Source organism: Sciurus vulgaris (assembly GCF_902686455.1).
Source record: "Sciurus vulgaris genome assembly, chromosome: 18".
Classification (NCBI taxonomy): domain Eukaryota; kingdom Metazoa; phylum Chordata; class Mammalia; order Rodentia; family Sciuridae; genus Sciurus; species Sciurus vulgaris.
In genome coordinates, this window is record NC_136479.1 from 33,262,635 (window position 1) to 33,287,949 (window position 25,315).

The 25,315-nt window shown below is 47.8% G+C and overlaps 1 protein-coding gene across 2 annotated transcripts; it reads left to right on the top strand.

Moving 5' to 3' along the window:
- Positions 1-18,245: 18,245 nt before the first annotated feature.
- TRIM56 (tripartite motif containing 56) lies at positions 18,246-22,944 on the top strand. Of its 2 annotated transcripts, none has more exons than XM_079120189.1 (3): positions 18,246-18,397; positions 19,269-19,371; positions 19,480-22,944. In XM_079120189.1, exon 3 carries the CDS (start codon positions 19,481-19,483, stop codon positions 21,749-21,751), a length of 2,271 nt encoding a protein of 756 aa, XP_078976315.1. In that variant the 5' UTR covers positions 18,246-18,397; positions 19,269-19,371; position 19,480; the 3' UTR covers positions 21,752-22,944. The 2 variants fall into 2 exon arrangements, with proteins under 2 accessions (XP_078976315.1, XP_078976316.1); XM_079120190.1 differs by having other exon boundaries at positions 18,250-18,412.
- The last annotated feature ends 2,371 nt before the right edge of the window (positions 22,945-25,315 follow it).

Sequence of the window (25,315 nt, forward strand, 5' to 3'; positions counted from 1 at the left end):
GTGGGTAGACACACCAAGGCCCACGGAGGAGGGTCTGGTGGGGGCCTAAAGTCAGGGGAAGTTGGGGCTCACCTGCACCCTTGGCTATGTGCACAGCCTGCCCTTTGGTGCATCAGCTCAGGCTCAGCTGGTTGCATCTAACTGCCCCACAGCTGCCGCCCCCGCCATAGCCTGACCTATCGCAGGTGGTCCACCACTCCTTCCAATGAGGCCGCTCGCCTGCCCAAAGCACTAAAGCCTCACTCTCCTATTTCAGCAAATTCCACATTCCTCAGCATGGTGTTCAAGGTCCCTGGAATTGGGGCTCCATCTTTCCCTCCACCCCACATCCCGGTCACCCAGACTACTGGAATGCCACCCTCTCCCTTCAGCAGATTCTCCTCCCACACCTTCCTCTCTAGAAACTACCACTCCTGTTCTGCTTCCTCCAGGAAGCCCTCTTGGATAGGAACCTTCTCAACTAACCTCTCTTGTCTGCATCTCCATAACACATGGCTACGAATACTTGGCACATCCCATCTTCATCCCTGGATTTGAGGGTGTCGATGGGGTTTTGTTCCCCTCTGTCCTCTGCAGATCCCAACAGTGCCTTCCGCACAGAAGATGCTATTCATGCTTGTTAAAACTTAATTGAGTCAAAACTCATCTCTGCCAGATTTTCAGCTTCCCTCCCATAGCCAAGCCTTCCCCTGTCTGGAAGGGATCAAGGCTAAAGGAATGGTCTGCATAGTTTATTTCTCCATCCCAGGGGGCCCTGGCTTGAGAATAAACAACATCCTGATCCTTCTTCTCCTTCCCAGGTTTTTCCAGGTCTCCCTGAGTCACCCAGAGACCCTGGGGAATGGGACAAGTAGAAAATGAGGCTGTAAGGTCAAGGACCACCTCCTAACACAGCAACTACAAGCAAGGTCACTTGCCTACCCTCAACATATGTAGCGATGAGGAAAATCATTTTGCAAAGCACTTGTCAAATTCAGACCTCCTGCATCAGATTATACTACAGCATTTTAGGTAATAGGAGGGTCTCGGCATGAGAACTCCAGAGACTGTGCTAGATCTTGGAGGACCTGATCAATCGTGTTTTGCTGCCAATGATGATGTGACTCTGTAGATGATGTTTAAATGATCCCCCACGTTGGGCAGGCCTGATTCATCTGCGATGATACAGCAGGTGGGGGTGCTGGCAGCTTCCTAGGCTGGGCTGCCTGACAAGAGGCAGGACTCACAGGGGAGCCAGGCAGCTAAGGAAATTTACTGCGTGTTGGAGCCAGAGAAAGTGGAATTGAACTTGGGCGATAATCAGCCTGATTAGCTTTGTGCCTCCTGGAGGGAGCTGAGGGCGGGAGGCAGAGTCAGGGAGGGGGACGGGGAGCCGGGTCAGTCAGCATCAAGGTGGAAGCTCAGGAGCTGGGGTTTACTAAGGTCAAGAACAACGGGGGCTCAGGAGAGTGTAGGAAGTGGCAAATCCAGAGGAAACAAGTCTAACACAGTGCTGGGAGCAAGGATGGGTCCAGAGCTGTGACCAGGATAGAGGCTGGTGACAGGTAAATGCAGGTATAAATGGCGAGGCAGCCAGGGGAAGGATGATGGGCAGTCAGGGGCCCTGGCACCTCCTGTCTGGTGCTGGCCTCGTGAAAGGCTCAAGATCGGTTGTCAGTCTCCTCCCTCTTCAGGTCTCTCAGAGACTCGACCTCTGCCAGGTGAGATTGGGCAGGAGACACGGGCCACCAGCTTTAATTCTGAGGTAGGCCACAGTTCTCAGAGAGTGGCCGCTGAGAGCCCCAAACTGAGATACAACCCTAGCCCACTGGTTGTGTAAGAGGCTGGCACCCTGTGTATGTAAGATGAGGTTGGAACCTTTGGGAAATAGAGGACCCCTAGTGCCTGGTGAGGACCGAGAAACAGGCCATCGACAGGCCCCTGCAGGGTGGCATCTCCAGGCTTCCAAGCTGTCCTAAGCACAGCAAGAGCCCAACCACTCATGAACCCCTTGTAGGTAGATGCAGGCCTGTGCCAAGAAAGGCACCTGGGTGAATCCCTAGCTCCCATCCCAGGCACCTCAACCTACTGTGCCTTAAAAAGGCTTCTGCAGGCAGAGGAAGGGGAGGGAGCCCCGCCCCCAGCAAGGCTTGTCAACAGCTGTCCGTGCCTGGGGTGAGTCCCGACCTCCGGTCTTTCCACCACCATCCTATTTCACATGTGCCATGCGTTAAAAAGGGCAGAAGCCTCGGCATCATTCCTTTTGATCCTGTCAGGCGAGTACCCATCTCCTAGTACCACTGAGGAGACAGGAAGGAAGCAAGCAGCCTGCCCGGGCAGAGTTTCACCGGGTGAGTTCAAAGCCTGTGGCGGGAACAAACTCAGGCGAGCAGACAGCTCTGTCCAGTCCAAGGCTGGACCCCAGGGCATCCAGGGCTAGCACAGCCAGCCTTCTCCTGACACATACAGGAGGCTGGAGGATCTCTTCCCAGGGCTCAGAGGGGCCTCTTCCAACAACATTGGAAGGATCGCTTTCTATGCCACCAGGGTAGACCATGTGGTCAAAGAAGGGACCACTCTCCTGGGACTCCCGTGTCCCATGCTGAGCTAAAACTTCTCTGGGGAGGCTGTTTTCTCCTCACCTCCCTTTTTTAATCCCCCCAGAATGGACTGTCTGCTTCGCAGAGACCTGGGTGGGGACTCTCCAGACCTGGGATGTGGTCTGCTAAGTCAGCAATGCCCAGGAATGTCACCACCCTGATGTGCCCTACAGCAACCAGGGTTTTCCTGCTGGAACCTGGAGGCAGAATGAGACTGAGAGTCAGAGGGTGACGTCCCCCCTCCCCAAGACTCAGTCTCAAGGGTACTGGATCAAAATCTCACACTTACCTGCAGGAGGACTAACCTCTCACCTGGCTTTTCTAGGGCTACTATAATGAAGCACCACACACAGAGTGGTTAAATAACAGAAGTGGGTTCTTCCACAGTTCTGGAGGCCAAAAGTGCAAGGACAGGGGTTGTAGCATTTGTTCCTTCCAAGGGCTTCTAGGGAGGATCTGTCCTTGCCAGCTCCCTAGGTTTTGTGGCGGTTGGCAGCCTCTGGCACTCCCTGGCTTGTCAAGACATCCTCTCCCTCTTCACATGTCATTCCCCCTGTGTATCTGTCTCTGTGTCCAAAATCCCCCTTTGGGGTGAAGACACCTTTCCCATTAGATTCAGAGTCCTCCCTTCTCTCGGGTGAGCTCATCTTAAGGAATTATATCTCCATCAACCCCGACTCCAAGAATGGTCATGTTCTGAGGTACCAGAGGATAGGAGGTGAACACGTGAGCCCGAATGTTTTAGATTTTCCTTGCTGTGACTAAAACACCTGACAAGAACAACTTTGAGGAGGGCAAGTTTATTTGGGGCTCATGGTTTCAGAGGTCTCAGTCCACAACCAGCCAACTCCATTGCTCTGGGCCCGAGGTGAGGCAGCACATCAAAGGGGAAGGACCCCAGGGAGAGCTGGTCCACTCATGGCAGGGTCAGGAAGCACAGAGAGAAAGAAGGGAAGGGAAGATGCACCCTTCCAGGGCATGCCCCAGTGACCCGTCTCCTCCAGTCACATCCCACCTGCCTACAGTTACCACCCAGTCAGTCCATGCAATGACTTAATCCAATCATTTCACTTCTGAGTATTCCTGCAGTAACAGGAGCTTTTGGGGGACACTTCATATAAAGGGCAACGCTACGGGACTTCCACCTACAGCTCACTTCCTCTGGAACAGCAACTCTCTCCAGACAGCGAGGGTGGAATCACCTGAGCACTAACAAAGGACCCAGAGGCCCAAGTTTGTGCACATAGGAATTGGGAGACCACCCAAGTGTTGGGACCATGCTCAAGGGGACTGTTGAAGGGATCTTGGGATCTTAAATTGTGGGCAGTCTCTGTTTCTTGCCAGAAAAATACTCTTAAAACACGAATAACTAATTGTCCTTAGTCCATGTTCACCAATAGTTTCTTAGTGATTCCATTTCCTGATGATGCTAGAGATAAAGATTTCCTCTGTAGAAAGAGAAGAAAAGAGAATTGAGATCTTGAGGAAGAACAAGACTTTCAGGTGAAAGGCAAGATAATGATACAAAGGACTGGTTGACATTGATACAAGTGTTCTGGAAGATAATCAGATGGACAGGGGCCTGGAAGTCAGAGGAGGGGTCTGGTCTGGAAATGCCATCCACCAGGCTTTGGCTGTGGGTTGAATGTGTTCCCAGGATTCCTATGTTGCCGGGTGGTCCCCATCATAAGGTATCAGGAGGGAGGAAACTTGATCTTGTGTTTCTATGCGGTTTGGAAGCAGAACTTTTAGAAGGTAAATAGATTGGGTGGGGTCATCATGGTGGTGGTCCCGTGATTGAATTCTGGAGGCTTTGTATGAAGAGAGAGAGAGAGAGAGAGAGAGAGAGAGATCAGAATATACGTACATGTACTTCATGTGTCTTGGCTTGTGCTGTCCTGTACCACCTTGGGACTCTGCCAGCAATAAGGCCATCACCAGAAGCAGCCCCTCGACCTTGGACCTCCATAACCATGAGCAGAAATAAACCATTTATTTATTTATTTATTTATTGGTACTGGTAATTGAACCCAGGGCTGCTCTACCACCAAGTTATGTCCCCCACCCCTTGTGTTTTATTTCTTTATTTTGAGACAGAATCTTGCTAAGTTGCCAAGGCTGGCCTCAAATTTGCAATCCTCCTGCCTCCGTCTCCTGAATAGCTGAGATTACAGGTGTGCACCACTACACAGATCAAAATAAATTTTTGGCCTATAAATATACCCAGCCTTGGGTATTTTGTCATACTAACACAAAACAGAATAAAACACCACCCCGTAAAGAAATACAACATAATTGAAAGCCACAGAACTGGATGAGATCACTCAGAGAGGAAGCATGGATAGAGAGGACGTCTGAACACACTCTGATGTTTAGGGTCAGATGTTAGGAGAACCCAGAGACAGAGAAGAGAGGCAGGCAGGAAGAGGATCAAGAGGGATAGGAGGACAAGATGTCAAGAGAAAGGAATTCAAGTGGGGGGTGACCTCTGTAAAACTCTATAGTGAAATAAGAGGAACACAGAGAAGGCAGAGGTTGCTGTTGACCTTGGCCAGAGTGGCTTCCATGGAGCACTGAGAGCAAGACTCTAACTGGAATCAGCTCCAGAGAAAAAAGGGAACAAAGGTCAAGCAGGGGACCGGCTTTCTTTTGTTTTTAAAAGGGGAATAAGCTAAAGGAAGGATCCAGGGGAGAGAGATGATGGTGAGAGAGAGAGAGAGAGAGAGAAATACAGAAGAGAGGTCCTTGAGTGAGTGGTAGGGGGTGAAACCCAGCAGTGCCCAGCCAGCCATGTTGAAGCCTAAGGCTAAAGGAAAAATCACTGATGGCTATCCTATCTTCACTTACAATTGAGAAATTATGTTAGTTATGGATTTTTTTTGCAGTCATTTAGCTTTTTAAAATATCGCATTAAATGTGTTTATTACTAAACATACCCATTAACATTTATGTTGATGACTGAGACTTGTGGTGCTTCCATAGGTTTCACATCCAAGGCCCTGGTGGGAAGAGCAGTTAGAGGAGGAAATGAAATCTTAGAGGGAGATTTCCTGGCATGAAAGGGAGGTGGGGGCGGGGCCCTGGGTCTGGCAGTCTGGAAGGGCCTCTGATGATTGGCAGGAGCCACCCACAGGCTAACAAGACCCTCAGGGGCTCTGACCTCTGGTCCGCGTGCCATCCCTCCCTCTCCTCAACTTTCTTGTGCTGCAGGGGCATGGGACTGCCTTGAAATCTTTTAAGAGTCGCCATCGGCTCTGCTGGAGAGAGTGACCACACAGAAGCCTCTTGCAGGAGAGTAATTTTAGAATTAGACAACAGAATTGACTAAGGAGGAAAAGACAATGAAAGAGGCAGTTGTTATGGCAACGTTAGGGTTTGCTAGATGAAAGGCTGTAAATCCCGGGGGAGGGGCAGAAATGAGCACTGGGTTCAGATTAAGCACAGGTGGGTTTTAGGCACTACTGGGTAATTTCCCAGCTGGCCATCAGGTTTAGCCGGGAACCGAGCGCCCTCTGGTGGTCATAGGTGGCAAAGGCAGCTTGGAGAGAAGGATGCCGCAGAGTCCGGCAGGCAGGTGTGTCCTGCAGCCTGGAGCCTGCACAGGAAGAGGAGCTGACAGAGGCGAATGGGAGGAGGAGGAGGAGAAGGAGGAGGAGGGGGGGGGAGGGGGAGGGGGAGAGAGAGGGGGAGGGCGAAGGCCTGGAGAGGAACACGTTTTGAACTGTCAGACAGGCCAAGGAGGGTAAAAGCAGTCCACTGTCAAGCTGGACTGCAACATAGATTTTGGTATCTCTGGGCATCCAATCCTGGGCCTGGGCACTGGGCCATGACGGCTGGCCTGCCAGTTATCTGATGAATTTATGAGCCCTCCAAAATCAGAGTGACTCGGAGAAACTGGTTGTGTTAAGATGACAGAAGTTCAGCTCCACACCAATGAGACTATTCCGAAGGAATCTGGCAGCTTCTTCATCCTGAAGCCAGGCAAGAAGGCAGACCCTGCTGCCCATCTGGCCTGGGCAGCTGGAGACCAATCGGTTTGTATGGAGCAAGACAAGAGGAGGAGTCCCATCAGAGCCAACCCTCTGCCTGCTTCTCAGCACCCGGAACACCTCTGGCCTGGTGCAAGACCAGGGAGGACCGCAGGCTGGGTCTAGGTCGCCTGTGCACTTCTCTACATTGAAATGTATTTGAACTGACACATAAAAACATTAAATTGTACTATGTGGGGTGTTGGATGATGTTTCCAAGCATGGACATACTGAATCATGTTTAAATTGGGGTGAATACACTGATGTCCTTAAAAATTTTTTTTCTTCATGGTGAAGGTCTTGAGACTCTCTTCCAACTTTCTTGAAACACACAGAGCATGTTCCTTGTCTACAGTCGCCCTACTGTGCGACAGAACACCACAGCTTCTTCCTACCCAGCTAAACTTAGCACCCACCCATCAATCTTTCCCCCTCCCTGTCCCTCCAGGATGTTCCCCAAAGGCCCGTGTGTGGAAGGATTGGTCCCCAGACTATGGTGGTCTAGTGAAGGAAGTGAGATCACCTGGGGATATTGGGACTCCAGCCTCAGTGCCTCCCCTCCCCTCCACCTCTCTCTCTCTCTCTCTCTCTCTCTCTCTCTCTCTCTCTCTCTCTCAGCTTCCTCTGCAATGAGCTCCTGCCATGACATCATGATGTGCTGCCTCATCATGGGCCCAAGAGCAATGCCCTGTTTGACCTTGAACTTGAATCTCCAAAACTGTGAACCAAAGTAAACTTTTTCTTTCTTTCTTTCTTTTTTTTAAATGAGAGGAAAAGAGAAAGGAAAGAGAAAGGGCGTGTGCTAGAGAGAGTGTGAAAGCCAGGAGGATAGAGAAAGTGAGGAAGAGAGACAGAAGGATGAGAAAAGCAACTTTTTCTTTTTTGTAAGTTGATTATCTCAGCTATTTTGTTACAATGATGAAAATCTGACCAATATACCCCCTACTTTCAGTTGTATTTTTTTTATACTGAAAATTTAATCCAGGAGTTTTACCCCTGAGCTACATCCCCAACTCTTTTTTAAATTTATTTTTGAGACAGGGTCTTGGTAAGTTGCTGAGGCTGGCCTCAAACTTGAGATCCTCCTGCCTCCCAGTCACTGGGATTACAGGTATGCCCACTTTGCCCTGTTAAATGAACACACATTATAAACTATTTTGTAGCATTGCTACCTTCAGAATTTAATGGCTCTTTTTTAACAAATACTTGCCTGGGATGCACATATTGCTAAGTAGGCTATCATGCCTATGCATGCAAGGAAACCCTAGGGAGACCCGGAGGAGAAGGGGAGAAGGAGGCAAGAGACAAGAATCAAATGGAAATCCTATAATTGGAGAATAAAATAACTGAATCGAAGAATGCATTGGAAGGGCTCAACAGCAAATTTAAGATGGCAAAAGAATCAGTGAACTCAGATTAATAAAAAGTATCCAATCCAAAGAACATGGAGGAACATGATTGAAGAAAATGAACAGCGAGGTCAGGGACAGTGTTCGGTACAACATACGTATAATGGGGAATCCAGAGGGAGAAGGGGTGGTGGGGAAGAGACAGGGGCACAAGAAACATCCTTCAAAAGCAGAAGTGACTTTGGTCCCTCCTGGTGCTATGTGTGCCCATTGGGGAGTGTTTCTGGTGCCTCTTTGGTGACAACGGCCTAATAAGACTGTAGCACTTGCTATGGTGCAAAATTCAAGGAAGGAGTCCTGATCCAGAACAATGAGGTGCATCAGGAGGTGCTGGGGCCGGATGGTTCTGGGGTGCAATTTAAGATTAAGAGGCATTTGAACAGATAGAAACAGAGGATTGAACGATGATTCTCAGAGTCTGGGCAGTAGGGGTGGGAGGTCAAAGTGTACAGCAGTCCTCTGAGATTTCACTTTCCCTGGTTTCTGTGGTCAACCGAGGTCCAAAATTATTAAATAAAAAATTGCAGAAATAAACAACACATAAATATAAACTGCATGCCATTCTGAGTAGTGTGATAAAATCTCACACCGTCATGCTCCATCTCACTGGAGACCTGAATTGTCCCTCTGTCCAGTGTATCCACGCTGTATACACTACCCACCCACTAGTTACTTGGAAGCCATGTGGGCTGTTAGATCCATTGTTGCAATATGGCAATGCTTGGAGTCTTGTATCCCTTACGTAGAAGCCACACAAATCACAATGCCTATGTCATCCGCCTCACTTCATCTCATGACATAGGCATGACCTCATCATGAGAAGAAGAGTGAGTGACATGACAAAAAGTATTTTGAGAAAAAGGCCATATTCATATAACTTTTGTTACAGTCTATTATCATAATTATTCCATTTTATTATTAGTTATTGTTGTCAATTCCGTAATATGCTTAATGTATAAATTAAACAGTATCATAGGTACGTATGTATATATGTGTAGGAAAGATAGGATTCAGTATATACAGGATTTAGTACTATACGCAGATACCAGCATCCACTGGGGGTTGCAGAAGGTATCCTCATGGATGGGGGTGGATTATTGTACAAAGTTTCAGTTAGACAGCTGGAGAGACATTATAATGTGTCGTATATTTGAAAATTGCTAAAATGGTAGATTTTAAGTGTTCACTCAACACACACACACACAAACACACAAGATGAATGTGTAAGGTGATCAATATGTTGATTCATTTGATTTAGTCATTCCATAATGTATATCCATATCCAACCATCATGCTGTATCCCATAAACATATACTGTTATTGCTTGTTATTTAAATATCAATAAAATCGAAGCTGGGCTTGGTGGTGCATGCCTGTAATCCCAGTGGCTTGGGAGACTGAAGCAGGAGGATCATGAATTCAAAGTCAGCCTCGGAAATTTAGTGAGGCCCTAAGCAACTCGGTGAGACCCTGTATCTAAATAAAATACAAAAAAATAAAAAATGCTGGGGATGTGGCTCTGTGGTTAAGGGCCCCTGGGTTCAATTCCTGGTACCAAAAAAAAAAAAAAAAATTAAGAGGCAAATACCACCTACAAACAAATGAAAGCCTGTTTTGGGAAGCCAAGATTTGTCAGTGAGGCAGGTCAGGTCAGATCAGGTTCTGCTCCGCTGGGCAGTCAATCAATAAGATAGACACACCTGTACAGTTGGGGCAAAGATGCAGTAGACGTGTCCCTGTGGCAAACAGGAAGTGCCTACTAAAAAGAGAGCCTGGTATTTCATTCCAGAAGTTCATTTCCACAGACCAAGAATATGTTCTCAAAGAGAAAACTGTAATTTGGATCCACCACATCCTGCAAAGTTTTCTCTATTTGTTCACTTCCCCCTTCCCATTCCTTTATTGTACCTGAAGACACTGGTATCTATGCCCAAGGATCTTGCTGTTTGTTTTTTAAGCGTCAATGATATATTTTCACCAACATCAAATGGAGACAGAGTAGGGGAAAATACTGTTTTTACTAAAAAAAACCTTCTTTTTCCATTAAGAACATTCCTATTCAACTCTCATTTCTATAGACCAATAAGTTCTTTGTTAGCTGTTAACAAAAAGAACAGTAAGAAGTTTCCTACCTGTCTAGATAATTTTAATATTTTTTCGCTGGTCATGGTCAAGTCAGGGATAATTTCTGTAACTTTTTCTTTGTATTTGTGGCATGTATAGCCATTTTGTCTTTAGTGACAGATTATTTTAAAAGAAGAAATGTATCCTAGGTAATTTTCCCTTCCTGTCAAGCATCTTGTTTAAATAAACTTCTCATTTAAAAATTTTTTTAAATATATATATTTTTTCAGATGTTGATGGACCTTTGTTTTATTCATTTGTTTATATGTGGTGCCGAGAATCGAACCCAGTGCCTCACACATGCTAGGCAAGTGCTCTACCACTGAACCACAATCCCAGTCCTAAAAATTTTTAATTAGAGCACAAATATGAACATTCCAAGAAATATACACACTGAGGGAACTTGTTGCTGGAAAAACCATCCAAATAGAAATAGAGCAGGAAGTCCTTAGATTGCATACAGAGGATACCAGATGGTAGTTCTAAGTCACAGGAAGCATGTGGAATGGTACATATGTGGTTAGATACAAAAAACGGAATTATAGTTTGTCTTCCCTTCATTTGCTTTTTTAAGTGGAATTATTTAAATAATTATTATAAAGCTGCACTGTTGGTATTACATATATTAATTATACATGTATATGTTCACCTATGCATATATAAAACAAAATAACAAAGGAGAGGAGGAACAAATGCTATGTGGGCATAAGATTATTGAACACTGAAATCAGCATTGATAAATAAATGCGTTCTCTAATGACTATAACCCTTAGGGAAACCAGAGAAGTAATTTTTAAAATATAGCAATGGTGGGACTAAAAGAATACATTAATAGCATTTTTAACACCAAGTAAGGTAATAAAAAAGTAACAAAAAATATATGAGACAGTTAGAAAACTAATAGCAAAATGACAGACATAGGTTGAGAGTGTAGCTCAATGTTAGAATGTGTATTTAACATTTGCAAGGCCCTGGGTTTAATCCCCAGCACCAAAATAAAACAAACAAACAAACAAAAGCACATAAACTCAATCATGTTAATAATTACATTAAACTTAAGTGGACTAAGCACTCAAAAGGCAGAGATTATCTAACTGGATTTTTAAAAAAGTCATATCCAACTATACTGTCTATAAGAAACACATTTTAGAGTCAAAGACACCAATAGGTCGATAGTAAAAATGTGGAAACGATATACCAGCAAATGGTCTTAAGAAAACTGGAACAAGGAGCAGTGGCCCACTCCTGTAATTCCTAGTTTGGGAGGCTGAGACAGGAGGATTGTAAGTCTGAGGCCAGCCTCTGCAATTTAGCAAGACCCTAAGCAACTTAGCAAGACCCTGTCTCAAAATAAAAAATAAAAAGGACTGAGGATGTGGCTCAGTGATATAGAAGGCCCCAAGTTCAATCCCTAGTATTGAAAAAAACATGCAGCTAGGGTAGTTATATTGATATCTTAGAATATGCCAATATTTAAGAAAATGTATTATTAGAGACAAAGTGGGATATTTCATAATGAAAAAGGGAGATACACGCATTATAACCCCAAAATCCATGAAGTAACACCTGGCAAAAATGAAGGAATAAATGGAAAATTCAACCTTTCGTTACAGGTAGAAACATCGACACTACTGAAGAGTCAGATAATCAATTAGAATGCAGACACTTGGACAACTCTATTGGCCCACTTGACCTAACAGACAGAAGCACTGCTTAAAAACAGCAGGATACATTTTTTTTTTTAACACACATAGGGCATTGTCCAGGATAGAGCATTTGGTAGGACATAACATGATATTCAATAAATTTAAAATGTTTGAAATCATGCAAAGTATTTTCTCTAATGATATCAAAATTATATTAGAAACCCACAATAAAAATAAATCTGTAGAATCCCCAAATATTTTGAAACTAAACAACATACTTCTAACTAGTTCATGGGTTAAAGAAGAAATCACAAGGGAAATTAGAAAATATCTTGAATTTAATGAAAATAGAAATACAAATATCAAGATTGATGGACTACAGCAAGCATTGTGTTGGAGTCAACTCACATTGGCTCATGAAAGTCAATTATGTACATGCCTTCCCAACTGTATGCTTGGTGACTTCACATTCATAGCTTGAAATCAACCACAGTAGGATTATTTACATCAAAGAAATTTGCAATTGCCGTTAATCAGAGATTCCCCCTCCCCCAAGAGATAGAGGTTACAGATCTACCAGCATACTACTGGATGCAGCTAAAGCCATGTTTAGAGATAAATGTGTGGTTTTAGATGCTTATTTTAGAAAAGAAGAAAGATCTAAGAACTATACTCTTAGCTATCACCTCAAGAAACCAAAAAAATATAGCAAATAAAATCCAAATTAAGTAGAAGAAAAAAAAATTTTAATCAGAATGCAAATCAGGGAAAATAGAAAATAGAAAAGCAACAGAGAAAATCAATGAAACCAAAATTGGTTCTTTGAAAATATCAGTTCATATTAATAAAAACTATGAAATCTTTCTAACGGTTTTCATGAAATTTTAAAAAACAAAAATTATCATATCTTTAGCAAAACTGACAAGGAAAAAAGATGTAGATTACCAAAAGCAGTAATGAGAGAGGGGAAATCATTAACAGACCCTAAATCATCAAAGGGATTATAGAAATTATTATGAAGAGTTTGTTGCTAATACATTAGACAATTTAGATGAAATGGACAAATTCTTGTTAACACACAAATTACTACAACTTTCCCTATTAAGAAAGTTTGGAGTGACTGATATCCTGCAAAAAAAAAAAAAAAAATTTAAGTTCATAAATTCAGAACCTTCCCACAGAGAAAACTCCAGGCCCAGATGGCTTCACTGATGAATCCTATCAAACATTTTAAAAAGAGATAACATCAATTCTACATGAACATATTTTAAGAAACAGAGGAGAAAGGAACATTTCCCAAACTGTTTTGTGAGGCTAATAAAATCCTGATATCAAAACCAGACACAGATATGATGAAAAATTAAATAACAGACCAATATCACTTATGGACATAGAAACAAAAATCTTTAACAAAATATTGGAAAACTGTGTCCAGCAACAACTATTACTACTTCTCCTCCTCCTTCTTCATATTATTATTATTATTATTAATTATTAAAGCTAGCATCAACCTTAATGGTTAAACTCTGAATACTTCCTCCCTGTGATCAACAACAAGAATAGAATGTCTGCTTTCACCATCTTTATTCAACATTTTCCTGGAAATTCTAGCAAGTTAAAAAGGCAAGGAAAAAAATTAAAGGCATACAGATTTGAAAGGAAGAATTAAAACTATCTTCACTCAAAATGACATGACCTAGTACACTGAAAATCTTTAGGAATCTACAAAAAATGACATAAAAATAAAATAAAAACTACTAGAACTAACAAATGAGTTTAGCAAGGTCATAGGATACTAGATCAATACATAGAATCTTATTGTATTTTCATATGTTAGCAGTAAACAATCACAAAATGAGATTGAAAAAATTTCATTCATAATAGTGTAAAAAATAACAATTCAAAACAAATTTGGCAAAGGAAATGCTAAAACTTCCGCATTGAAAACTATAAAACATTTTTGATTTAAAGAATCAAAACAATGAAAAGATATACTATGTTCATGGATTAGAAGACTCAATAGTATTAAGATGGGCAATACTTTCCAGATTGATCTGTAGGTCCAATTAAATGCCCATCAAAACTTCTGGAAGCTTTTGTAAGTAATTGACAAGGTGATTCTAAAACATATAAGGAATGCAAAGGACCTAGAATAGCCAAAATTGTTTTGATATGGAAGAACAAGCTTTGAGGACTCACTCCATCTGATTTCAAAGTTGACTATGAAGCTGCAGTAATCACAACGTGTGGTATTGGCCTAGGGACAGCCATGTAGATTAACAGTAGAATGGGATGTTCAGAAATAAACATATTTATGGTCAATTAATTTTTGACAAAGGTGCTACGAAAATTCAAAGTTGGAAGATGGTTTTTTTCAACATGTAATACTAGAACATCCTTATGCCAAGCAACAAAGCCAACGCCCCTGATCTCAAAGTACATGCAAAAACTAACTCCAAATGGATTAGAGCATAGGTGTAAGTGCTAAAGCTACAAAACTTCTAAAAGAAACAGGAGAAAATCATTGTGACCTTGAGTTATGCAAAGAGTATTAGACATGACACCAAGAAATGAACTAAAAAAGAAAAAAATTGACAAAAATGAAAATTGAAAACTCTTTCCTACAAATAGCATTGTTGACTGGATGGAGATATAAGTTACAGGCTCAGAGAAAAGACTTGAAAATTATAGAGCTGACAAATCACTTATATCCAAAATATGGTAATTTTTTTTTTTCAAAATCAACATTAAAATCCAATCGAATATTGGTAAAAAGAATGGCAGGCACTTCATCAAAGAAGATAGATGGGGGGAAGAAAGAAAAGAAGATATATGGATAAAGATTTAAATGAATTAAAAATACTGTACTAAGTGCTGACAATGATGTGGCAAATCCAGACACTACACATGAGTGAGGGATGGAAAAGAGGTTAGCAATTGCTTGTGAAACTAAAACACACAACCCATCAAACAGTTGCTTGCGCTTTAACCCAGGGAAATAAAAGCTTATGCTCACATAAAAACCTGTATAGGAATGTTCCTTGTGGCTGTATTCGAAATAATCAACAAGTTGGAATTAATCCAAGCATCATCCTACAGGCCAATGGATAAACAAACTGTAATATGTCCAAATAATGGAATACCACTCAGCAAGTAAAAAGAAAGAAACATGGACGTGCATACAACTTGGAAGGATGCTACATGCTGAATCTCCAAAGGTTTCATATTTTATGATTCCATTTATATAAATTCTTTTTAAATGGTTTTTATTCTCATCTTTTATATGTTGATCTATTTATTTTTATGTAGTGCTGAGGATAGAACTCAGTGCCTCACATGTGCTAGGCAAGCGCTCTACTACTGAGCCCCAGCCCCAGCCCCAGCCTCATTTCTATAAATTCTTGAAATGACAAAATTAAAGAGATGGAGAGCAGATTGGAGACTGTCAGGGCCTAGGGGTTGGGGAAGGGGAGGTGTTATAGAGGATTGTTTATGAAATAATGTCAAGAAAAATATCCACATGTGTTCAGGACAGACCCAATTTTTTTTCCTGAATATTTTCAACCAAAGGTTGGCCGATTCCATGGACTCAACAGCTGAGAAAGTGGAACCTGGGATGTGAGGGATGACTAGACCTGCTTCCTGTTACCTGAAGGCATTGTAGCATTCTCAGCTGGGAACTTCAAAGTTCCCAGCCCTCTGCCAGCCCTCTCCCTCCTACCACCTCCAGTCCTATAAGGCCTGTGGCCTCTGGGCTAAGAAACACCCCCTGAATCACCCCCAGGAACCCCAAAATCAGGCAATAACCTCTCCCCACTCCCACTTGCCAGCCGCACCAAGCTCCCTCTCTTCTCTGGGCTTCTAGTGCTATCTCTGTGTATCCATGGTAACACTTATCACGGGGCTGTAGGTGAGGACTTAGAATTCCGATCTCCAGGGGAAACTGTCTCCCTGGGGCCCACCACACACGCTGTAGGCACTTTAAGCAGCTGTGGGGGTGGGGGGAGCAGCTCTCTAATGCTGCCCCTTCCAGGAAGCCTTCCTGTCTCCCACAACCGCCCTTCCAGGGGATCACAGCTCCCTCTTCTGAGTTCCCCTGGCATTTATATGATCCTGTGAACTTCCTTAGGTCTCCTCAATGGTGAGGCAAGGCAATCATCACCCCTGACCACACCAGGTCGGGGGGAGGACCCGTTGGGCTCTGTTTCCCACACTCCACACCAAGCACATGGTAACACTCAATCAAAGCATTGCAGTGGTTATTTCGGAACGTGGAAGACAGTTTCCTTACCACCTCATTTTGCAGGGACCCTTGAGATTGCTGCTTCTAGGGGGCAGGGAATATGTCTTCTCTCTGTGTATTCCACAGGGCCTGGCACGCTCTGACCGTAGGCCGCCACAGACTAGCACACAGGGAGGACCCTGGCTTGTGCAAGTGGGTGTGTGCCCAGAATTACAGACACACAAGCACCAACACAGATGCTTCTCCGCTTACGATGGAATTACATCCAGATAAACCTACTGTGGATTGAAGTTGTTATCAGGATAAAAGGACGGCACACACCCCGCCCATGGAACACCCTAGCTTAGCACTCTAGGGAATGCTGGTTATTCACCCTGGTGGTCCCGGATCTCAAGAGAACATCACACTACCGGCCGCCAACCTGGGAAAAGACAGTAGGTGTGGAAAAGGGCAGGATCGGCTTCCTGCCCATCATAGAGGGTCAGGGCCTACACCCGCTTCTAGAAGGTAGAAAAACATAGCAAGTTTATTTGATCGTAGTCTTACGTGGCATGGTGAACTTCAGACTGAAGACCCAAAGCCCCGGGGTCCACTGTCCATTTTCCCACTTAGGTTCGTTGAAGCTGGACAAGTGTGTAAGTCACAATGGAACAAAAACACATGATCTAATGCAGAAAGATGTGAGGGTAGGGAACTGAGCAGGGCCCATCTGCACAGACTCTCCTCTGTGTAGCATTCTCTTGTCCTCGGTAGGAGCAGGACCCCTCTGGAATGAGGGTCTTATGATTTGTGGTCAGACCAGGCATGGCGGAGAATTTCTTTACAGTTAGTTCCAAGTTATAATGGAGGGGGATGATTACAGACATGTTGGTAGGCTTTATGGCTTTCACTGGAGAAAAAGGATACCAGTTTCTGTGACCTGCCTTGGGGAAGAGGAATTTCCGGTTTCCATGGCTTGCCCCCTGAGGGGGAGGAAGGCACAGAAGGGCAGGGGATGATCAGTTTCTGTGAGTCACTTCCCAGCCCTTTGCTTTAGGGAACTGGTTTTTGATCCTCCACAAAATCACAATTCAGAATACAAAGTGTGGCGCCTACTGAATGTGTATTGCTGACACACCTTGATAAAGCAGGGAAGCTGAACTGCCTTAAGTTGGGGGCCATCTTGTTTTTCTGTTTCCATCCTGATTGAAGGTCTGGTCTCTGGCATCCAGTGCGCTGGCTACCTCCTCCTTCCGCCCTTGCCAGGCATGGCCACTGTGACCCTCTCTCCTGGGTTTCCACTTCCTGTTCTGGCTGCTGCTCTCAGGCCCCCTACTCCACTTTTCGCCTGGTCCCTGAAGTCACCTCCCTCTATCCTCTCGGTTATTGAGAAAGTGAGTTCTCATCAGTCCGGTTTCTTACTTAAATTCTGTCATTTGGGCACAGGGAGGCTAACATGGATAGATCCATGAGGACCCAGCGGTAGTAAACCAGAAACCACACTCTTCAGTCCTGGGTCTGAGTGTTCGCTGCAATCCTTCCATCTTCTTTGTGCTTCAAATATTTCTTCAAATGCTGGGGAAACCATCCTCCGGTGGTTCTTTGGGCTTTTTCTGTAAAACATGGACTCCCTCCAGTCAAACAGGAGGGCCCTTGATGATCTGACTGCTTCCCCCTTCTTTAGGCCATCTGCCATGGCCCACACATCCCCTTCCCACAAACCGTCCTAAATCACAGGAAGCCGCTCAGGAGGGTCAGGTATTGCATTCACTGTAGCTTCCAGTTCCCAGAACACTGATGGACTCCCTGAACCCCAAACCCGTGTGTCCTCCATCATCGCGCCTCCCCCCATGCCTCCTCCAGGAAGCTTTGTCTGAACCCGCAGAGAGCTCCTTATCTGGGCTGCCTGCTCTCCTGTCCCTTGGCAAAGGTTTGTGTGATACAGGGCCTCCCCCAGGCTGGGGCGTCCACAGCGCTGTAGATCTGACCCGGGCACCCGCCTCCAGCTACCCCAGTCTCTGAATCACCGACGATCTCTCCTTCATCTCCGCAGATGAACCTTCTGACCCGGTACACAGGCACTCCGGAGAGCAGGTCCCCAGGCAGAGCCTTGTTTACGACACGCACGCTCTCAGCTGGCAGCGGAGGCTGGAACTGACAGCAGACCTGGCGGCCAGACTCCGGCCCAGGGCCTGCGTGCTGGAGGGGGGCCGGCCCCGCTGGGCTGGGGTGGGGAAGAAGGCGGGGCCTGAGCCCTTCCGAGCCGGTGTCCCGGGCCGGGGACGGAAGTTGCACCGCAAGTCCCATTAGTTTCAGTTTTGTTTCTGTTTCAGGCACCTAGAACCAGCGCGGTGCAGGCCTCGGGTCCCTGCCATTCCGGGAGCCTAAGGTCAGCTCTGGCTGGGTCAGGACGGGTGGGGGCGGCTAAATCAGGGGCGGCGCTGAACAGAGGGGGAAGGGGGTGGAGAGAGAGAGGGAGGGAGAGGGAGAGAGAGAGAGAAAGAGGGAGAGAGAGAGAGAGAGGGAGAGAGGGAGAGAGAGAGAGAGAGGGGAGAGAGGAGGAGAGAGAGAGAGAGAGAGAGAGAGAGAGAGAGGGAGAGAGGGAAAGAGGGACCCGGAAGGCTGGAGAGAGGGCGGGCTGGAAACAGCACTGCCCCCACACCCCCTATCCATGGCCAGAGGCCTGAGGATCCCCAAGAAAGACCCCCTCTCACCCTCTGAGCTCCCCTCCCACCGGCAAAGGGGAAATGCCACTAAATCCCAGTGTGAAGGGCCTCTCCGACTTGTGCTGGGAGCTCACAACTCCTACCCTTCAGAGGCTTCTGGAATGCAGGACCCCAGGAGAGGAGGTCAAGGCCGAGGTGATCCTGAGGTCCAGCAGGGGGAGATCTGCCCCAGAATGGATTTCAGGAAAAGTCAGGGCAGGAAGTGGGACCCCTTCCCCTGGTGGATGGTCCTGGGCAGTGAGGGCCTTTGCACCACTGCAAGACCCTACCCCAGCTGCCGGACCCAAGGTGCCCGTGCTCACCCGACTCTGCTGTGTCCTCACTGCCTGCCCCTCCCACCCCAGCGCCCAATCTTGGCAGTTCCCAGTACTGAGCCACCCAGGGAGGGCTTGGGCCACACCTGCCCCAAGGCCTGGTACACTGATGATTAGAATTTTGCTCCGTAAGGCCGTGGGGCTTCTTGGTCCTGTCATGTGTCACAGGCCCGACACCACCAGCAGCATTTACGTGTTTACATTTGTTGACTGTATCTAGGGAGGAAGAGGAGGAGGAAAGGGAAGAGGAAGAGGGAGGCTCCCTAAGCTCCAGAAGAACTGGCCAGGCCCAGGAAGCCAGAAGGAAATTCCTGACCAATCAGGTGAGACCCCAGGCCTGGGAAGTTTTGTGGTGCTGAGGATGGGGAGATGGGGGATGGGCTGGAGGCCTATAGAGAGGCCTTCTGACCTCCGACCCTGCCCTGCTGCAGCATGTTTTCCCAGGGCTCCTCCCCATCCCTGCTGGAGGCCCTGAGCAGCGACTTCCTAGCCTGCAAAATCTGTCTGGAGCAGCTGCACACACCCAAGACGCTGCCCTGCCTGCACACCTACTGCCAGGACTGCCTGGCCCAGCTGGCCGAGAGCGGCCATATCCGCTGTCCCGAGTGCCGGGAGACGGTGCCCGTGCCGCCCGCGGGGGTGGCTGCCTTCAAGACCAACTTCTTCGTCAATGGGCTCCTGGACTTGGTGAAGGCCCGGGCCTGTGGAGACCTGCGTGCAGGGAAGCCGGCCTGTGCCCTGTGTCCCCTGGTAGGGGGCACCAGTGCCGGGGGGCCTGCCACAGCCCGTTGCCTGGACTGTGCTGATGACTTGTGTCAGGCCTGTGCCGACGGGCACCGCTGCACGCGCCAGACCCACAGCCACCGCGTGGTAGACCTGGTGGGCTACAGGGCAGGGTGGTATGACGAGGAGGCCCGGGAGCGCCAAGCAGCCCAGTGTCCCCAGCACCCAGGGGAGGCTCTGCGCTTCCTGTGCCAGCCCTGCTCCCAGCTGCTGTGTCGCGAGTGCCGCTTGGACCCCCACCTGGACCACCCCTGCCTGCCCCTGGCTGAGGCAGTGCGGGCGCGGAGGCCGGGCCTCGAGGAGCTGCTGGCCGGTGTGGACAGCAACCTGGTGGAGCTGGAGGCCACCCGGGTGGCCGAAAAGGAGGCGCTGGCCCGGCTGCGGGAGCAGGCTGCCCGGGTGGGGACCCAGGTGGAGGAGGCAGCCGAGGGGGTCCTCAGGGCCCTCCTGGCCCAGAAGCAGGAGGTGCTGGGGCAGCTTCGGGCCCACGTGGAGGCTGCTGAAGAGGCTGCCCGGGAGAGGCTGGCCAAGCTAGAAGGCCGGGAGCAGGTGGCCAGGGCGGCAGCTGCCTTTGCACGGCGGGTGCTCAGCCTGGGACGGGAGGCCGAGATCCTTTCTCTGGAAGGCGCCATTGCCCAGAGGCTGCGGCAGCTGCAGAGCAGCCCGTGGACACCCGGGCCTGTACCCTGCCTGCTGCCCCAGCTGGAGCTGCACCCTGGACTTCTGGACAAGAACTGCCACCTGCTCCAGCTCTCCTTTGAGGAGGAGCAGCCCCAGAAGGAGAAGGGGAAAGGAGGAGGAGGAGGAGCCCAGGGCGAGGAGGAGTCCCAGAGGCAGAGAGAGGAGGGAGCCAAGGCAGAGAGGCAGAGCGGAGGCCAGCCCCAGGTTAAGGACGGAGCCCCGACCCCAAAAGAGGACAAAGCCAAGACACCCCGCGAAGGTGGATCCCCAGCCCCCAAAGGAGACAGCACCCAGCCAGCCCAAGAAGATGGAGGCGTCCAGGTGGAGCGGGGTTGCAGATCCAACAAGAAGAGAAAATTCAAAGGCAGGGGCAAGTCCATGTCCCGCGAGCCCAGCCCCGCCCTGGGGCCAAACCTGGAGGGCTCGGGCCTCCTGCCCAGGCCCATCTTCTCCTGCAGCTTCCCCACGCGCATGCCTGGAGACAAGCGCTCTCCCCGCATCACTGGGCTCTGTCCTTTTGGCCCCCGAGAAATCCTGGTGGCAGATGAGCAGAACAGGGCTCTGAAGCGCTTCTCCCTCAACGGCGACTACAAGGGCACTGTGCCCGTCCCCGAGGGCTGCTCCCCATGCAGCGTGGCTGCTCTGCAGAGCACAGTGGCCTTCTCGGCCGGCGCGCGGCTCTATCTCATCAGCCCTGACGGCGAGGTGCAATGGCGCCGGGCCCTGAGCCTCTCCCAGGCCAGCCATGCCGTGGCTGCGCTGCCCAGTGGGGACCGGGTGGCCGTCAGTGTGGCAGGCCACGTGGAGGTGTACAACATGGAAGGCAGCCTGGCCACCCGGTTCATCCCCGGGGGCAAGGCCAACCGCGGCCAGCGGGCGCTGGTCTTCCTGACCGCCAGTCCTCAGGGCAATTTCGTGGGGTCGGATTGGCAGCAGAATAGCGTGGTAGTCTGCGACGGGCGGGGCCAGGTGCTTGGGGAATACAGGGGGCCGGGTTTGCATGGCTGCCAGCCGGGCTCCCTGTCTGTCGACAAGAAGGGCTACATCTTTCTGACCCTTCGAGAGGTCAACAAGGTGGTGATCCTGGATCCCAAAGGGTCGCTTCTTGGCGACTTCCTGACAGCCTACCACGGCCTGGAAAAGCCCCGGGTGACCACCATGGTGGACGGCAGGTACCTGGTTGTGTCCCTCAGTAATGGGACCATCCACGTCTTCCGGGTTCGTTCTCCCGACAATTAAGGGGGCTCTGATGGGGGTGGGGGGCCGTCGGGGTGGGGGGCAGGAGGGAAGTGGAGCCGCGTGGGATGTGGTGGCCAAGGACATTTTCCCGGAGGGCAGTGGTCAGCAGCTTTTCAGCGTGATTGCCAAACTGCCAACCCCTCTTCTGATGTTCAGGGACCAAGGGTGATGGGGCGACCATAGCTCTCAGAAGCACTGGGGTGGGGAAGAGTTCTAGAAGCCAGCAGCACCTCTTCCTTTCTAAGGGTGACCGCCACCGCCATGGCCACCCCGGTGTGGTTCAGGTTTCTGAGATTTGTATACGTGTCCTGATTTGTATTCTTCAAAACCATTCCTGATGGAGAGGCTGAGGGAGAGTCCTGGGGAGGCGAGGTCACGTCGTCTTCTGAGTCACAAGGACCCAGGGGAGGTCAGACGTGGGCATCATGGAATAGAGTCACGAACTGGCTGCTGTCAGCCTGGCACAGGAGGAGGTGGGGTCAGAAGAGGCCTGAGATCTTGAGGTAAATGATGGTGACCTGCCTTGCCAGGGCCAGACTCAGAAGTAAAGATTCTCAGTGGAGTATGGCGGGGGCTTCCTGTGGGCCCAAATGCAGCCGTGAGCGGAGGCCACAGGTGGTAGCCTTGAAGCCCATGGGGAAAATAGGCTGCCGGGGAAACGTACCTGGCAGAGTCGTTTGAATAATCGGGGGTTCTGAGTATCCAAGAAGGGGAGCCCTCCACGCAGCCCCGCCTGAGCCATTCTGAGGCAAGGCCTGTGTCGGATGTAGATCTCCGCAAAGCAACACTTCTGACAGGCTTTCTTTACATCTCCTGGGCTCTGTTTGTTTGTTTGTTTGTTTCCCCTTCATTATTCAGCTACATTCCTTTTGAGAAATGTTAGCCTTCGTTTGGCTGCACTAGGGAAAGGGATCTGTCCTTTTCCATAGGCCAATATGGCGGCCCGGTGTGGTACTGGGGTGGGTACCAAGCCAGCTGAGGAACCTGAGAAGTCAGCAGTGGGGATGGGAGGAAGGGAGGTAGGAAAACCGAGGGAAGGGTCCAGTCAGAAGTGAGCCGTGGCCACTGGTCCTTTTCACGAGCAGTAGCCTTGGTGGAGCTAAGGTGGTCAAGTTGGTGGTGGACGCATGTTTAGCCAGGGGCTGTGGAGAGATGGACGCAGAAGGGAATTGTAATGTAGGGATCACAGATGATGGAACCAACTCAAATGGAAAGTGGAGGGTGGTAGGGGTAGGGAAAAGAGAAACCCTTCCAGGGAGCATAGCTCTTACTTATTGAAAGTGGGGGGAACCATCAACGTCTGGGTAGACAACTTTGGTGATATAAAAATTATGCTCCCAGGAAAGAATAATGGAGATTAAAAGAAAAACCAACAAGATAAGAAAACTACGTAGAATTGATTTGAGGAGGAGAAGCTATCTCCAGGATAGGTAAGGACTGAGAACTGTTTAGGCAAAGATCCAGATAGGCCACGCACCCAGCAGGAAACACGTAGTCGAGGGCTAATTTTTAAAAAAGTCATAAAACCACTTGCGTTTGTCAAAAACAAATTTAAAAAAATTCTTTCTGGAGAAATATGGAGCCTCTTGGCACTATAAACGACACTGCCTGTAGAACAATTTGGCAATATTTGACCAAAGTGGAAAAAAAAATGATTGTAAGAATACTTTATCTCACTTTGGGGAATACATTCTGGAAAAATAATTCAATAGAAAAAGATATTGGCGCAGAGACATCTCTGGCTGCCTCATGTATTAGTGTCATTAGTTGGAAGTTTCTCGGCTGCAGGGTGACTGCTAAGTAGGTTGTGGTCTGTTGGGGGAATGAGCAAGTACCTTCATGTATGGCAACTATGAAGACTATTTGGAAGAAATATTTATGTGATGCAATCATAAGCCAAAAAGGAGAGGAGAATTTGGAATTGTGATCACATAGCGATAGCATCAAGGTAAAGATATGTCTGAAAAATTACCGAGTGGAAATAGGTCCGACTTTGTAAATAGTGATCTGAGAGACTGAGTTCGAGTTATTTTGTGCTGTTATCCACGTACGCACATTTTCTACTTCAGTTAACATTATTATCCATGACATAACATATATGCTTGAACATTTACTTCAAGAAAATACGCCTTTTTCCGTGATAATCAAGGGTGACCACTAATTTCAGAATGAATGTGTCCGTTAGAACAAATGAGATTATCCTTTGAGAGAGAAGCCAAGGAGGAGAATCCCAGCTGGCCGGGGGGTCAGCAGGAGGAAGGGCCACCAGAGCTGGAACTGTCTGGGCGATGGTGATGGACTAAGGTATCACCCTGGGAAGGTTTGCAGAGGTCAGGCAATCCCCGCAGGTGATGGAATGATTGTGGAATGTCCAGAATGCAGAAGTCTGGTCGAGTTCACGCACTTACTCAGACCAACTGGAAACCAAGGGGCAGTTCTGCAGACCCAACTAGGGTGAGATGTGTCATATGAAGGCCAAGACAGTGTCTGTCCTGGTTGTAGCTCTGTCTGCAGTGACCGCTCATTTCAGGTGCTCAGTAACATCTGTGAAATGAATTAAGGTCTATAAAGTAATGAGACAACGATCTGACTCCAGAGATCTCCCACCCCGAAACGCCAAGGCACTAATCAATCAAGCTGTGCAAAAACAGTCTCTGGTGGGGAATCTCCAGTAGGGGGCACTGTGGACACAGTCCACCATTTGCTTCCCAAGACTGGATTCTGTGTCAAAAACATGAAATTGGGAGATCCTGCTTCTATGTGGAATGGGTCCTGGGAGGCGTGGCTCTGGGGGCTAATGTCCTCCTCCTGGGTTGGAACAGTAGTTCTCCAGAGATGCACAGAGACCCTGGGCAGAAGACCTGCCTGGTGAAATGGTTCCAGTGGGCAAGGCAGGAATAGAAGCCTTCATAAATGTAATGTCCCCCAAAAGCCCCAGAGAAAATTAAGAGATGAAGGTACCCTGTGACTTCCCAGGGGCATTGGAAGATGGAGGGAAATACTGAATTTTGCTCACAAGAGGCAGGGTGGAAGGTATGAAACCCTGGAAGAAGGTAAAAGCATCAAACTTAATTTGGAGGTAAAATCCTCAACACCTTAGTTGTGACCTGGGATGCCCAGTGAGTCCCACAGAAGCACTATTCAGCACTGAGGGACTTTGGTATCAGCAAAAATCCCTACTCCATTTGGACTATGACAATTAGTTTCATCAATTGTCCTTTTCCTGATGGGGACTGCCCAGGTTGTGCATGGACTGATGACAGGAGAATGTCATTTGGGTCTGGAGGAGAGGACTAGAAACCTCTTTCACAACGTTTGTGCAGAAAAGGGGAGGAGAATGAGGTAGCAGAGACATAGATTGAGTGTTGTTCTTTTGTTTGAGAGCTGTGTGATCTTGCTCTGGTTCCCTAACCTCTCTGAGCCTCAGTTTGTACATGGGTAAGTTGGGAATTGAATGTCCACCATGCCCACCTCACAAAAGGTTGCAATGAGGATGGAATGAGAGGCGGAGGGAAGTATTTTGTACACCATAGAACTGAACTCCAAGTTATTGGTTAGAAAGAA

What these genes read in the sequence shown, in the direction of transcription:
- TRIM56 (XM_079120189.1), top strand. Translation starts at nt 19,481, where the DNA reads ATGTTTTCCCAGGGCTCCTCCCCATCCCTGCTGGAGGCCCTGAGCAGC.